Source organism: Pecten maximus, chromosome 10 (assembly GCF_902652985.1).
Source record: "Pecten maximus chromosome 10, xPecMax1.1, whole genome shotgun sequence".
Taxonomy (NCBI): Eukaryota; Metazoa; Mollusca; class Bivalvia; order Pectinida; family Pectinidae; genus Pecten; species Pecten maximus.
In genome coordinates, this window is record NC_047024.1 from 22,290,050 (window position 1) to 22,307,555 (window position 17,506).

At 35.9% G+C, this 17,506-nt stretch overlaps 1 protein-coding gene across 1 annotated transcript; it reads right to left on the bottom strand.

The window, feature by feature from the left end:
• Nucleotides 1–374: 374 nt before the first annotated feature.
• On the bottom strand, nt 375–8,707 carry LOC117336594 (ice nucleation protein-like). Its single transcript, XM_033897205.1, has 4 exons — nt 8,593–8,707; nt 7,643–7,847; nt 2,812–6,485; nt 375–836 (listed from the first exon to the last, which is right to left on the bottom strand). The coding sequence occupies exons 1-4, from the start codon at nt 8,705–8,707 to the stop codon at nt 598–600; spliced, it is 4,233 nt and encodes a 1,410-aa protein (XP_033753096.1). The 3' UTR covers nt 375–597.
• Nucleotides 8,708–17,506: the final 8,799 nt, after the last annotated feature.

Here is a 17,506-nt window from a genome sequence, read left to right on the forward strand (position 1 = left end):
CTCTCCATATAATTCAATGTCAAACATCTCATATGGAAAATATCAAACCACATACGGAAAATATCAATTCACATTTTCCTACTCAGAAATGTACCGGGCACTCTAGCAAGGCATAAGATAAATCTGATGGGTACGACATGGTCAGGAAATAATGAACCGATTATCAGGAAATTGACAAGAGTAATCTTTGCGCCACTCAAACGTAGGTCTGAAATTCGATTGGAAATCTTTTTTCTCAGGAGGTAGTATTTTATGAGTGTTTCATATCCTATTAAGGTATTTAAGGACACTTTTCAATATGCAAAAGCAAATCCTGTGAGCAATTATTTATTGAGCAACAAAAATGGTTGCAAAAGGAGAGTACACACGCTATATTGTATTATCATATTTATTTTCCGGAACTCATTCTAGAATATTTGCATCGCCAACAGCTGATTTAACACTTAAAACCATCCTTAATGCACGTTAAGCTACACACTGCTGTCATGACACATAAGTCTTTTACGTCATCACTATATCTGTCATAGCCCAATCGGAACACCTCTGGAATTATCATAGCTTTCTGGAAAGTCGATGAGCGATTTTTTTTCCGAAACCCTATACTGCCTTTACAAAATACGCCATTCCTGTCATCGACGCTGTGTATTCATATGTTTTGTCGTCATAAATGACGCACGTGGCGGAAGTGAAGCGGTCGTAGTAGAAGGAATGGCACAGTGTTAACCTTTGACATATACTTGCACAGTCCACGGCACTCCGAGCGTTCACTGACTTGAGCGGGGCCCCCTTGGAGCCCTCACCCTTATCGCCCGTCCGACGAAAGAACTTCCCACTGGCTGCAAAATTCATACAGATGTAAATAATCAATTGTATTCAGCATGATTTGTGCATTTATAATATACGGGACGAGAATAACAATAAATTATTTCTTTTAGATGTCTGTCAGTTATTTACATTATATATTTCGATTCTTTTTAGAAAAAACAATTGTCATTTAAAATATTAAGTCTCATTTTCTTTTCTTTTTATTTCTTTTATATATATATATACATATATTTTAATGGGTTTTTTTTATGTATGTATTTATTCCTAATGAAAATCATATTTTTAACAACTGAAATACCTCCCTATATGTCATAGCTGTATTACTACAAACAAGTTAATGTGAACGGTTTTCGTCAAAGAAATGTCCCTTTTGTATCCTATAAAGACACTTCTAAACATAACAGCATGGCTGTTTTATGCAAAATATGGTATCTAAATGAGCTTTACTCTGAGTTCAGCATGTTTTTTTCGCTAATTTTGCTAAAATTGCCTTACCGTTTAGAACATTATATAACAAAGTCAATTCATTCGTGACGCATGCAAAGAATTGATGAAGTTATCTCTGTGTTTGGCCTCGGTAGTGATATTTGGGTGATACGGTTTCTAACCGTTTTTCTTACTAGGTGACACTTAAGGGATTGAAACCGGTGCTAGGTTTGTCTGTTTGTGATGGCTTAAATCAGACTGTCGTGATCGACGGGAGGTAACTCGTGAAAGCCTATTAAAAATTGTGTTGTTAGATTTGATTGGTTGTTTATACACTATCATGACATCAGAACGGTTTCTGGAAATGGACATAATTCTAGGAAATGCATTCGAGAGATAACACATATTCTTTCCAAAAAATTGTCGGGTAACCGGAAAGTGCCGACGGTTTCTGATTGATGATTTCATTCCGTGTAATTTATCCGGATTTTGATAGTATGTCAATAATGATTTAGTAAGTGAATGTAACTTTCAAGCAATGTTTTTTTTTTTTGCTGAAACAACATGGTTCATGTTCTATTTGCTTTTACAAACTTTTTTTTTCATATTTACTTTTAGGATATAAACTGTACGACCTCGAAAAAATGATTTGTTTAAAAACACAAAAGTTGGCCCCAATTTCATCAGAATCAGGTTAAAGGAAACATTAGATTACCTTGAGTTTTGTAATATGCAAAATTTCCTAATTTTAAAGAACATTGATGAAACCGGAGCCTGAGAAGCCTGTCCTTTGTTAAATTAGTATTTGGAAAATCTATATGTTAGTTAATACAGAATTTGAATAGGAAAATATATTTTATTCATTGATTAACTTGAATATTTATTTGATGATATGGAGATATATTACCAAAAACAAAAACAAAAAATACCAAAAAACCACCAAAATCTTAATGTGCTCGAATCGGTTTATTATGAGAGTACATTCCAATTTTTTGTTTTTGTTCTTTGTTTCATATTGTGTTTGTTTGTTCGTTTGTTTGCTTGATTGTTTGTTAGTTTGTTTGTATCAATAACATAAAAACAATTAAGATAACCCTTATAGTTCTATTTACTATTCAAAATCGAAATGCCACTTATGTTGAGGTATTGAGGGACTTTTTTCTTAGAAATTATTACGCCGCCCTATTAGCTAGTCAAATGTGACTTTACAAACGGCAAAGTCATTATCTACGTTATGGACTGATAGCATTTACGCTTGTGAAAGTCATATACAATTATACAAATGCATACATACACTGTACTATCCTTGTTATGAAACTATATAACTTAGAAACACAACGTCCTTGTCCATTTTTCTTAAACCTCTCAAAACCTTGTTATAATGCCAATATCGTGATAAAAACGCCATTACATTGAATTGACTGCATGTAAATCAGGATACATTTGATACGTATCTTCAAAAATTGCTAACAAAAATGATCACATTCAACGTCAACTTCTACATTGTTTCTCATTAAAAGGACATGACATTTTAGTACCTTTATCGTGAAAGTGTCTTACCTGCTATTGAGGTACCGAAGCTGTTGATGATTTCTAGATCTGGAAGGTTCTTCGTTACATTAAGTGACGGTGGTGAAATCCCCTGTCTTTCTTCCTGATGCTCCATACGTGTGGCAGGTGTGGGTGGAAATGTTATAACAGTTTTGGGATTCGATATTATGGATGGTAATGATATATCCGGTACGCCCAGCCTTTCATTCCCGTATGTACTTGATCCTTGAGTCACCGTAGTATCTGACAAGGGTGTCACTGGTGATTTGGATCCTTGATTCACCGGTGTATCTGACCCTTGATTTACAGAGAGACGTGACTCTTGAGTCATTAGTGTACCTGACCCCTGATTCACTGGTGTATCTGACCCCTGATTCACTGTTGTATCTGACCCTTGTGTCGTTGGTGTACCTGACCCCTGATTCACTGGTGTATCTGACCCCTGATTCACTGTTGTATCTGACCCTTGTGTCGTTGGTGTACCTGACCCCTGATTCATTGGTGTATCTGACCCCTGATTCACTGTTGTATCTGACCCTTGTGTCGTTGGTGTACCTGACCCCTGATTCATTGGTGTATCTGACCCTTGTGTCGCTGGTGTATCTGAATCTTGAATCACTGGTGTATCTGACATATGTGTGACTGCTGTACCTGACTCTTGTATGAATGGTGTACCTGACCCCTGATTCACTGTTGTAATTGACCCCTCATTCATTGGTGTACCTGACCCTTGTGTCGTTGGTGTATATGAGCCCTGATTCATTGTTGTATCTGAATCGTGAGTCACTGGTGTATCTGACCCTTGTGTCATTGGTGTATATGGATCTTGAATCACTGGTGTATCTGACCCCTGAGTCACGAGTGTACCTGACTCTTGTATGAATGGTGTACCTGACCCGTGATTTACTGCTGTATCTGAACTTTGAGTAACTGGTGTACCCGACCATTGAGTCACTGGTGTATCTGACCCTTGATGTATTGGTGTATCTGACCCTTGATTCACTGGTGTATCTGACACATGTGTGACTGCTGAACCTGACCCTTGAGTTAAGGGTGCACCTGACCCTGGTGTCGTTGGTTTATCTAAAACTTGAGTCGCGAGTTTATTTGAACCTTGATTCACTGGCGTATCTGACCCTTGTGTCATTGTTGTACCTGGCCATTGAGTCACTGGTGTACCTGACCGTTGAGTCATTGGTGTAACCGACCCTTCTGTCATAGGTGTATTTGACACTTGTGTTATTGGTATATTTGACCCTTGATTCACTGGTGTACCTGACCCGTGTGTTGTTGGTGTATCTGACCTTTGTGGCACTGGTGTATCTGAGCCCTGATTCACTAATGTATATGACCCTTGATTAAATGCTGTATCTGAGCCCTGATTCAACAATGTATCTGACCCCTGATTCAACTGTGTATCTGACCCCTGATTCACTAGTGTATCTGACCCCTGGTTCACTAATGTATCTGATCCCTGTGTCACCGGTGTATCTGATCCCTGATGCATTGATGTATCTGACCCCTGAATCACTGGTGTATCTGACCCCTGAATCACTGGTGTATCTGACCCTTGTGTCATTGGTGTATCAGAACCTTGATGTACTGGTGTACCTGACCCCTGATTCACTTGTGTATCTAACTCTTGCGTCACCGATATATCTGACCCTTGAGTCACTGGTGTATCTGACCCTTGTGTCACTGGTGTATTTGACCCTTGAATCACCAGCGTATCTGACCCTTGAGTAACTGGTGTATTTGACCCTTGAATCACCAGCGTATCTGACCCTTGTGTCACTGGTGTATCTGACCCTTCAGTCACTGGTGTATCTGACCCTTCAGTCACTGGTGTATCTGAACCTTGTGTCATTGGTGTATCTGACCCTTGTGACATTGGTGTATCTGACCCTTGATTTACTAATGTATCTGACTCTTGAGTCACTGCTGTGTCTGACCCTGGAGTCACTTGTGTATCTGAACCTTGTGTCATTAGTGTATCTGACCCTTGTGACATTGGTGTATCTGACCCTTGTGTCACGGGTGTATCTGACCCTTGAGTCACTGGTGTATCTGACCACTGTGTCACTGGTGTATCTGACCCGTGATTCATTGGTGTATCTGACCCCTGATTCACTAATGTATCTGAACCTTGAGTCACTGCTGTACCTGACCCTTGAGTCACTGGTGTATCTGACTCTTGCATCGTTGCTGTATCTGACCCCTGATTCACTAATGTATCTGACCCTTGAATCACCGATGTATTTGACCCCTGATTTACCGATGTACTTGACCCCTGATTTACCAATGTATCTGACCCCTGATTCACTAATGAATCTGACCCCTGATTCACCGATGTATCTGACCCTTGTGTCATTGGTTTAACTGACCCATGATTCACTGATGTATCTGACCCCTGATCCACCGATGTATTTGACCCCTGAGTCACTGATGTATCTGATCCTTGTGTCATTGATGTATCTGACCCCTGCTTTACTGGTGTATATGGCCCTTGAGTCACTGGTGTATCTGACCCTTGTGACATTGGTGTATCTGACCCTTGTGTCACGGGTGTATCTGACCCTTGAGTCACTGGTGTATCTGACCACTGTGTCACTGGTGTATCTGACCCGTGATTCATTGGTGTATCTGACCCCTGATTCACTAATGTATCTGAACCTTGAGTCACTGCTGTACCTGACCCTTGAGTCACTGGTGTATCTGACTCTTGCATCGTTGCTGTATCTGACCCCTGATTCACTAATGTATCTGACCCTTGAATCACCGATGTATTTGACCCCTGATTTACCGATGTACTTGACCCCTGATTTACCAATGTATCTGACCCCTGATTCACCGATGTATCTGACCCTTGTGTCATTGGTTTAACTGACCCATGATTCACTGATGTATCTGACCCCTGATCCACCGATGTATTTGACCCCTGAGTCACTGATGTATCTGATCCTTGTGTCATTGATGTATCTGACCCCTGCTTTACTGGTGTATATGGCCCTTGAGTCACTGGTGTATCTGACCCTTGATTCAGTGTTGTATCTGCCCCCTGATTCCCTGGTGTATCTGATCCTTGTGTCATTAGTGTACCTGACTCCTGATTTACTGGTGTATCTGACCCTTGAGTCACTGGTGTATATGGCCCTTGAGTCAGTGGTGTATCTGACCCATGATTCAGTGTTGTATCTGCCCCCTGATTCCCTGGTGTATCTGACCCATGTGTCACTGGTGTATCTGACCCCTGATTCACCGATAGGTCTGACACAACAGAATCAGAATCCATTCCGGCATCAGTGTTATTTAAAGACGATAAAACTTGTGGTTGTCGCGACGCTAAGGGATTACTGGTCGTGATCTTACGGTTCGTATAAGAATTGACAGAATTATCTCCGGCTTCATAGCGTGGTGTAACAGACGTCTGGTTATAAGATGTGACAGACTGAACGATTCCATCCCTTGGGATAGACTTAGAACAGATTGCCTGTTTGTTGAAATAGCAGAAAATGTCATTCCATTTCAGATGCGACTTTCTGGAAATGACGACACATTGGTAGTCGGGAATGTTGTCTAGAAAATGATCCGCCCAGTTGAAGTACGTCTGTATCTCCCCGTCATACGTTCGATAAACATTGTTTTCCACAATGTCGTTGATGCCGATATATGCTTCAAAATGACTGAAATCAAATTAAGGACATTTAACAATTCTCCCCTGGGCTTGTTTTTATCAGATTGGTTTACAGAAAACGCTATACATATTTCGTTGTTAGTTTGAACTTACTGGCTAACACTATGATTGGCTGTGGTCTAATAAACCAGTCGAGAGTAATTTAGTCATATCGGTGTTGATTACAGTTTAAGTTCAATAAATTCCCTATTAGATTTTCATCACATATCATTTTCAGAAATATTTACTTGCGACAAATGTAAACTAAAGCATCTAAAGAAAACCATAGTGTCACCTTCCAAACGATACCCACACCCCCTTCTCCTTTTGCAGATTTCTTAGTAAGACTATAGGTGGTGAATGATATTGCTGGCAATCATATCATCAAGGTTTATATAAACAGCAAATCCAGTGATATTTTAGAAGCCTATAAACCACTATTCCAGTGCAATAGAACAACATGACTTGGTCAATTGTTAATATGTATCATGGGTTTCTATGGAACTTGCTTTTGACATTTAATTTATTTACGTTTATTTGATCAGAAATTGGCCGAAATTAACAGGTAGCTTAACAAATTAAATGTCTAAAGCAAGGCCCATGGATAGCCATGATACATATCAACAATTGATCAAGTTACTTCTGTTTAATTGCAAAAGAATATTGATTATAGGCTTGTAAAATATCACTGGATTTGCTACTAACATGAACCTTAAGGAATATATACTATTAGGGAGATCGTCGGTTGGCGCAGTGGTAATCCACTCGCCTTTCACCAAGCCGACCGGGGTTCGATTCCCTGATCAGAAGCGAAAGGTTATGAGGTCAACTGCCCGACCACTTAAGTCTCTCCGGGTAGTCTTGTTTCCTCTACAAGATCCCTCACGCACGTCACGCCAACAAGTGTTTTGTTTGGTTTGTTTTTGTTTAACGTCCTATTAACAGCCATGGTCATTTAAGGACGTGCCAGGCTTGGAGGTGGAGGAAAGCCGGAGTACCCGGAGAAAAACCACCGGCCTACGGTCAGTACCTGGCAACTGCCCCACGTAGGTTTCGAACTCGCAACCCAGAGGTGGAGGGCTAGTGATAAAGTGATAAACAAGAGTGATTAACATATGAGTTCATATAACTGAAATATATTTTAAAGTTTAAAGGACTTATACGTACTCGTCTTTAGACATGATGATTTTCTCCACGAATAATTGGGCATCTTGATCAGGTATGGTGGAGAGTATTCCGCCATTCTCCTGGCAAAGAGCGTTGCTGTCCTCGGCGGATTGTTCCGTGTGAATCAGCCAATAGCAGTAGTCTTTACTGTCGCCTGGGCGTGAATGGTGGGCGGAGTCAGAGGGACACGTGTTCCCGTGGATGCCTCCGGAACCAATCAAAATAACGACGTTAGGCAAAGTTACCAAATCATATCAAAGAAGATATTCGTGTTTTTATAAGATAAATACCGCCCTGTTTTATTTTGAATATTAGATACAGAAAGTCTAAACCATCTCTTATATAAATATCCTCCAATCACATTTGATACAGAAAGTTTAATCCACTAGCTTGTTATATAAATATCCTCCAATCATATTTGATACAGAGATTCTAACCCTTGTCTTATATAAGTATCCTCCAATCATATTTGATACAGAGATTCTTACCCACTTGTTAAAAAATATACTCCAATCATGTTAAATACAGAGAGTTTTATTTTTTACTTGCTATATGTGCAACCTTACCAAACACACAAGTAAGCTGTAAACATTAAAAGAAACAATTGTATATATTATTTCCATAAATAAATGTATCTTATTTTCATCAACAAATTATTTTACCATATTTTTAAACGATTCAATCTATTGTCTGGTAAATTGAATCTCATTTACTAATTTGATAGATTGTTTGACTTTAGACAATCTATTATGCAGATGTGTGAGATGATCATGACAGTGTGACGACGTCATGAATTAATGCAAATAGAATTTTTTAATAGCTATATTTTCACGGTAATTACTTCTGCTGTGGATACTACACACGTAAAAATTTAAGTGGAAATCTTATATTAGCCCTTTCTGCAAAATGCGTTTTATAGGAAACAGTGTGGTGTGCCAATTCATAATTACCCTGATGTGCTAATTTGCTTGCTTGCTTACTAGGTTCATCACCCTGTGAACAGCTAGAGTCATTTTGAGGCGGGATGTCTTTGTAATAGTTGGCGACAACCTCGTTGAAAAACATAGAGAGGTCCGTCGCATGCCACCCAGAGCAATAAAGGGTAAACTGCCTTGCTAAAGAACACAACCATGATAGAACATATTGATCCGTTTCTCAGCTTTTCGAGAACCACACACTTCAGATCTCCACCTGAGGTTACGTGGCCATCGCTCGAACCGACTGAGCTATCGCGGCACCGCTGATGTGTTAAAGTCAGCAATGTTTATAACCTTCGACATATAACTCTTAAAATTTGTACTTTGATACATATAAGTACTTAAATGCGTGCTACACTCGGCTCCATTGAGATTATCATATCGTCGTTTTCCTATCACTGAGTTTTATGGTATGCAAAAAGTTAATTATCAATCCTTAACATGTTATCCACCAATTTGATACCTCACTAAGAGTAAATATCATATATAAGGGAAATCCGTCAGTTTTCAACACAGTTAAAAATAAATATAGTGACTTTATATAAAATGAAAAAAAGTAACAAAAGCGATTTATTAAGATAATTACATCCGTATCAGAATACAATCTTGATAATTGAAGCACTGTTTTAATAATTGTTTTTGCCAGTAGTAATGCAGATAGAGGAAACATCTCATATAAAAAAAGAACAGGCTAAAATTAGACCAAAATAAACCATAGAACTGCTGAAGTAAGCCCAAACACTTCAATCTAAATGACACGAGAAACAATATCGCATTCGATTCGCTCAGAAACTTTAAGAAAAAAACAAAAACAAAAAAATACGCTGTCAAGCTCCTTTTGTTAACACAATGATTGTTTACGCTAATTATTTAAAACATAATCTAAGTACAGTTTTTTTAGTTACATACATATAATATACAGACCTTTAGATTTTTAATCAATTAACAAGTGTTACTTCATAGCATTAAGTCACCAAATTGATAAGACAATACTATATAATGTATACAAGAACCTATACTACCTTTCAAGGGTATATTCTATTGTTTTTAAATGAAAGGAATTCATTTTTTAAAACTAACATGTAAAATATGCAGAATTAATATTCAATTGAAAAAAGTACTCACCAAAAGTTGTCAGAATCCAGAATGACACAGCGGCTAAGAACATGACGAAGACTCACACACTAGACAAAGCATAGTGTTTACACATTGTGCCTTCAGCCTAGGGTACCGCAAGGTATCAATGAGGAAAATCTGCATCATCAACTTACCTAGTATTGGTAAAGTCATGCTATATTTCAAATTTCATTAGCTCAATTACTTAAAATAAAGCATTTTAGCTTCTTTTCATATATATATATGGTTTAATATCCACACCTGAGATCATCGTCCGTATACATCACAAAGTAAAGTTTATAGCATTTTTGACAAATATTTTAAGGATTTCCAGAAATTCGTCGATTGATTACGTTACAACGTTTCCCTAGTGTATAAATATTACAACACGATATTGACATAGGTAATTGGAATTATAGATTTCTGCTTCTGATAATTCTAATAAGATAAATGTGTTCGCTATTGGCTTTATATTTGTCATCAAAATAAGCACAGGATATTAAAGAAAAATAGGACACAAAAGTGCAAAATCAATAATAACCTGCTCATCCTTCGTAATAAATATTGAATTAATTTCTGTATGACCGACCTTTTTTCGGCTTACTGGAAATCGCATACTTTTTTGCCAGAAGAGCCTACGGCAAAAGAAACTAAGGTCGCAAATAGTGATGTTCGGTTGCAAACTGAATGGTACTGGGTATATAATGTATTCTACGATGGCCGATATCGGACGGGCAAAATAGTGTTACAAGTAATAAGTTTTTGTCAACGAAAAATGTACGTACATATTGTGTGTCAAAAATATTTACTGCTAGTAGTAGATAAATTGGTACACAAAAATGTACGTACAAATCCTGTGTCAAAAACCTGTAACTAGTAACACATTTTTGACACAAAATTTGTACGTACATATTTTGTGTACAAATTTATCTACTACTTCTAAATATCAATTAACATTCTTCCCTATCTTGATTGATCGCCTTGTGGTCGTATGTTGACTGCATCCGATAAAAACACGAGAAAACAATTAACTTTTGTCGCCTTCGCACGAGGTAAACCAGACATATACTTCCATTATGGTGGCTAGATATTCTGGCTTTTCTTAACGCCATATTTTTAAGCCAAATACTTCCAAGGAAATGTTTACATTTCGAGATCTTAGCAGTTTTCAGACTAACAAATTATCGCGAATCAAAAACTGGAGGAACTTGTGTATTTATGAGAGTAAACGGGATGTGACTGGGTCGGACAGACCAAGTTTCCATGCCAAATAGACCTATTATGCAACGGGCGTGTTATCAGTCAATACACAATGGCGGAACGACGAATGCGTGAGCCTGCCAAAACACAGACAGATTCTGCCAAAAAGAACCGAAAAAGGGACTGGAATCGGCAAAACCCGAGTATGTCCTAAATAAAGCAAGTGATTCGTTGTAACCTAGCGAGAGAAGAAAAAAGAATAGACTCGATTCCGATTTTGCCGATAATTGGGTTCTGGCTTTTATTTCCTTATCAGGCAAATTAGCATACGAACGCATGGTAATCTATCAAGAATAAAAGGAATGTAAATTGATATTTGGAAGTAGTAGATAAATTCGTACACAAAATATGTACGTACAAAATTTTGTGTCGAAAATGTGTTACTAGTAACTAGTGTACAAATGTATCTACTACTAGCAGTTGATATTTTTGACACACAAAATGTACGTACATTCGTTGACAAAAACGTACTACTAGTAAACACTATTGTGCTCGTCTGATATCGGCCATCGTATTCCGTGGTGGAGGTCGACACTTAAACTATATCATTTTTTGTTTCATTGTCACTACCCTTCCTTTCACTTTTAGGACGTATTAAAGTTTTTATTTTTGTTTTGTTTAGTTTTTTTTGTTGTTTTTTTCATTTAAATTTTAAATGAAAGGTTGGTTTTCTCCTTGTGTTTTATCCAAAGGTCTCCATGTAGCTTTTTTATTTCATCTTTTTTTCAGTTACATGTAGTAAGCTTTAATAAGATGGTATAGATAACAATACGTTTAGACTATAACAGCAGTTAGTATTGTGACAACATTGGCTACCTCGTCGATTATATTTTGACACAACCTTTTTGTACTTGGCAAACTAAGTAACGAATTTAAAACAATTTACATTATTGTGCCACACATGATCTTGAGAAACAAAGCATCCAGGTTTGTTAATGTTAGTATCTGCTTTTGCGTGTTGCTGGGTCATAACCATTTGTTAAACGTGAAATGCTTCAGTAACATATACCTTAAACACAAAAATGGACTACCAGTGCAGCTCAGACTGAAAGGAAGGAGTTTCATCACTGCATATAATGATTATACCGATAGTTGTAATCATTTACTGGTGTTTATTATATTTCATTTTTAAAGAGCTTGAAACAAAATGTATATAAGTATATATTTACTATACATGAATAATTATTTAGTTGTTTTCTTATTTTGGCGCTTTTTTGCGCTGATAATATTCCGCTTATTTATGATTGCGCTTATAACACTGTCTTTACGTTATATTCTACGGAAAGCATTTTGGATGAACTAATTCGTCTTTTCGCTAATCCATTTAAACTCAGATATGCGCTTTTTGAGTGCGCCAAACAAGTACGTTTACATCGGACTACGGGTTCTCTATTGATTTACCTTTACCAGTATCTACATTTTGCGATTTTGTTCATCCTCGAAATTGGCTGAAATAGATTACCTCTGAAACTAATCCAGTAAATAACAGTACCTAGTATAGTCTATACTCCCCTAAATGTTTAGTAAAGACCACCGGGAAGTACTATCATAATTATTTTTAGATATTCTGAATATAATTACGTATGTATGTTAATATAGATATAATTTCTTGAAGTTGTGTGATATGAAATCAGGCATGTTCTATGCTTGTTGAAATGCCAAATGGGTCCGTTGTCACCACCGTCTTTTAATTTTGAGATTATAATGTTACCCGGATTTGACCTAGATTTGTATTACGACTGTCGTCGATGAAATAGAAGCCATAACATATAATCATATTCCCCTTGTAATTTTTGATGAATTTCCTTGAAAATCTAATTTTTGTTATCTAAATTTGCCTTTGTTCAATCGATTTTGAGTTAGAATTGTGAATTTGTTGTTTTGTTGTATTCTCGGCTTTTTTGTGACTGACTGACTGACGGCTATTATTAGCCGTTTTTGTTTCCTCAATTTATCAAACATACATTATGTATAAAATGAACCTAAAGGTTCCAAGAATTCATTCGTATGTAGAGGTGGTAGGCACGGTTCTTTCAGTTTGTCCCAACATCGTGATATCTTGATTATGCATATCTAGACAGAGCTGTAGTCTAATTGCATAAAATACCTATATATTTCCTACGTAAAATATACTGTGTCCAGTATAAAAAAAACAACCTGATACCTGTCGTAACCTAAGGATAGATTCTCCTGAGAAAATTGCGAGTGTATTATGTCCATGAAAGTAATCTGTTGGTGTTGTATTAAATATGAGATGTTGTGTTTAGGGAAATGACAGGAGATTGGTGATGAGCCGACAGTTGTCCCTCACAAACCTGTCATACTGTGCTATATTTACGTCAATCACACTGCCTGTGACCTCGCCAATGTATACAATGTTTATTATGTCTTATTCAATTCGTATATACGTTTACACAATCGTTATACAGTATCATATAATTTTCGGATTTGAAGTTTAGATGTTGGTTCCAATACCAACATAAATAGCGGGTACTCAAAATTTTCCATAGGAAAAACATGAGTCAAGAACTCAACCATTCTGAGACCAAAAAAAAAGATAAACACTATATACATACGTATTTATAATATATATAAAACTGTCATTTTGAGGTTTGACCTCTTGTGTGACCCTATACTAATATGGTAGCCCTACGTATTTAGATACTTACCTGTATATCTAATATCTACGCATCTGTTTACTTTAAGTGTTCTTGTTATTGTAAATGAGGAAATACTAGACAATATGCAGTTTGAATATACATGCATGTGCAGAATCGCTTTGATATTAGCCCTTCAAACTACACACAATACTCAGTTTAGAAGTAATTTTTAAAGCCCTGAAGTAAAAAAAAAAAAAAGGCGATACCATATTCCGGAAAATCAAATAATGATAATCATATCTTAAACAGTTTGTGGTGTGAATGAATGAATTTTATTCGGTTTTAGGTATAGACAAGGAAACGTCTAGATAAAATTGGTGATAAACATGTAATCTACGTTTATATACATTTATTTATTTTAGGTACATTATATTTGTATCTGTAGTAACATGGCAATCTGAACAAAACATGTTTTAATTAAATTTATTTTTATTCAGATTCGTTATTATAGAGTTATATATATATCAGTGGTTCTTATATCATGACACGTAAGAGTAAAAGGGAATGGCCAATTTGGGCTATTCTACGGCCCTTTCTTAAAAGCATAATTTTGTTCAGGAAGATACTTCAAGGTCAGGTGATCAATGGAAATAAGTCAGTGTTATTTTTCATTAACTACATAAATGACAATCTCATTTTTCAATAACTGACCTTTGACACCTGTAATTTCTATGAGGCCACACAAATCAGCTTCTTTTTAGTATAATATTTTTCTCCTTTGTTACTAACTTTGTTCAGAAGCCGTCATGTTTTACCGTTGTCACCATTTTTTAATATCGAAAGGACTGCAACAAGTAAGAAATCACTGGGTGAGGGAGGCAGGCATATTACAACCAGGAAAGGGAAATTTCACAATTTGGATAATGAATCGGTGACAAATCAAATATTTATAGATAGGAATATTAACGTTTTGTCCTATCCTATTTACTGGTGTCTATAGTTATTATGATAGTTAAAGCAGTAGCTGAAAATGTGACTAATGTTGAAATATGTAATTTATGCATATCTGTTTTATTTTATGGACAGTTTCTTCTGTAATATCAACCATGTTGAGTTAATAACCTGATTAAAAACCAAGATTCGCGTTGGAGATATTTAGTTAAGAATTTGCAAATATTTCTACATATCATTTGCGTAATGTTTTGTACTTGTTGTATGTAAATGTAATGATATATAATACAACGCCTTACATTAGAGAAATGATAATTCGTACTGATGTATGACGTTAATATAAGCTATTGTATTTATAATATGTATTTTTTGGTATTCTTAATTATATTTAACATAAATATCTTATTTCATTACACGAAGTATTTCAGTTGGTTATAAATTAATCATGTAATCGTTATTAATTTCAAAACCGTTGCTATTTTAATTTTTAATTCAATAATATTCATTTCTGATAAGCTTATATCTTATTTCCTCTGTAAATGATATTAATTCATCCATTTATTCTTAGCTATACGATCGTTTTGAATGACATCATTTCCAAATACGTCATTCTTGGGTCAAAGTTTACCGTAAGAAAGGTTATAGGTCAAAGGTTGATGATGTTGTAATGTGTTGAAGAATCATGCTGTTGTTATCTAATACTGTTACTCAAGTGTAGCAATCTAATTGAAATATAGATCCTCATTCTCACCCCGTCACATACACATCTAACACGGAGTGAGAATGAGGATCTTAATTAGATTGTCAAGTGTAGTGTATGCTAGTTTTATTTCCTTTGGCGACCTTTTTTCATTTCTACTTTTGTCGGTTGAGGATATGATCAGTACTGTTTTGTTTTAGTTTATCAAAGGGGCTTCAACAATATATTACAATGGTTTACCAAAGAGTACTTAAACAGTTTTCTTTAAAGAAAACTCAAAGACAAATAAGAAATATAATATTTAAAAGACAATTCCTTTTTTAAATCTGCATTCTCTTACTTATGCTCACTCCTGTGCCTCCCCTATGCATTTAAAATCGTGCCCCAGCATTTAAATGTATAATTAGTCAATCAGGTTTCATTACGTCTAACCAATCTTCAGGAAAGTCTTCCAGATATTTTCATATAACATTTTTTTCTCTCCTTGCCCTATGTCAGTTGTCTTATTTCAAACATATATACAAAGCAGCTTTATATTTATCTTCTTACCTAATATAGTATTTTATGGTTGCGTTCTTTTGTTTCTATTGTATGTGTGTATGTATTTATCATGTATATATCCATATATGGTAATACATGCTTAATTCATGCAATTAAAAGTCACCACATAAGTAATGCCTTCATTTTTCTGCAGTTTATACTTATGTTAATGTTATTCACGTAATTTACAGCTGACAACTTGGATAATTATGTAATCCAATCTGCGGACAAGCTGTAGAGATATACATAAGAATCTGTCAGATTAAGCCTTAATCATTTACAATTATCGTGTGAGGAAAGGCTTCGCTCCAAGACATTAATGGACACCTTCTATAAAAAAATCTAAACCCATATTGAACAGAGTTCCGATGAGGGACATGCTTAGCTGCACGTAACCATAGAGATTCGAGAAGAGTATATAGAGAGACCATTGAAAAATATACGGAGAATGAGACAAGTGTACGTGACCTATAAGTGTCTTCTTCTCCATCGATAACACGAGATATATACATCTTAGTCAAAAGTCTTAAAGCCTATTTATGTTTTCGTAACATATACATTACGAGAAATTACAAAAGAAAAAACGTTGAATGATGGAATATATACCATGCTGATGATGTGACTTGAGAATCAATACGCTTCATAATTGCAATTATAACCAGTAAACTACTCACTGGTTACGGGGAATCTCTAATGCGGTGCTCCACTCCCTATATGTAAATGAGCCACGGAAAATATGTCATGAACGCATGCGCAAGCATGCTTGTTTTGAAGAATGGCGGACTGGCGATCATAGCCAAACTAGTTGCTGCCACAAACGCAAAGAAAAGGACTGAGTAAAATCATCACCATCTACGACTTACTGAGTCAATGTGAGAATCATAGACATACATTAAAGATATACTTGGAGCGAAACTTCTCGGCATTTGATAAGCAAACTCATGTTTGTATCTGTTTATTGTCAGGGGTTGTAATTCGGAGCGGACAGGGTTGGTTCATGGTCTTATTTTAGATGTTAATTACATACTTTATTCATGAATTGTCGACGTAACTGTGCTGAAATGAAGGTAATTTAATGAAGATATTTCCATATCTAGGGATTATGAAGTTTAACTTGATGGAGTTTAATATATATAAACAAAAGAGAGGCTTTAAGAAATGTTGCACTTAAGGAGATCGACGCTCATTAGCATGTCTTTCATTTTATATCACTGAAAACATGACCATTTTGATTATTTTATAATAGGTATACCCTGCTTAGGTATTCAACTTGAACACGATCTAAATTTTCAATGTTTGCAATTTTATTGGTGTTAGCACTCCTTCATAATATAAACAAGTTTTTTTATTAAGGCTATTAATATTCATATATTTCCTTCTGGTCTTCCAAATGTGTTGTTCCCAGCATCACTGACGATAAGTAGAGCTACAGCTTACTTTTATATTACAGTTATATATCTTCGCATATGATGTACAGTGTCTATTGAGGCATATAGATGGGTCCTTATGGTTTCTAAGTTTTAAAACATTTCAAAATAAGTATATATATATAGAGAGAGAGATAAAACTCATCTTTACTTCACCAGCAGAATTTGAAAAAAAAAAGATTAATATCATTGAAGTTTCACAATAACACGCATGTAATTATCAGAAAATGTCTAAAAAGGCTTGCAAAAAGTTCAAATTGATCCCGGAAGTGCTGTCATATATAACTAATTAA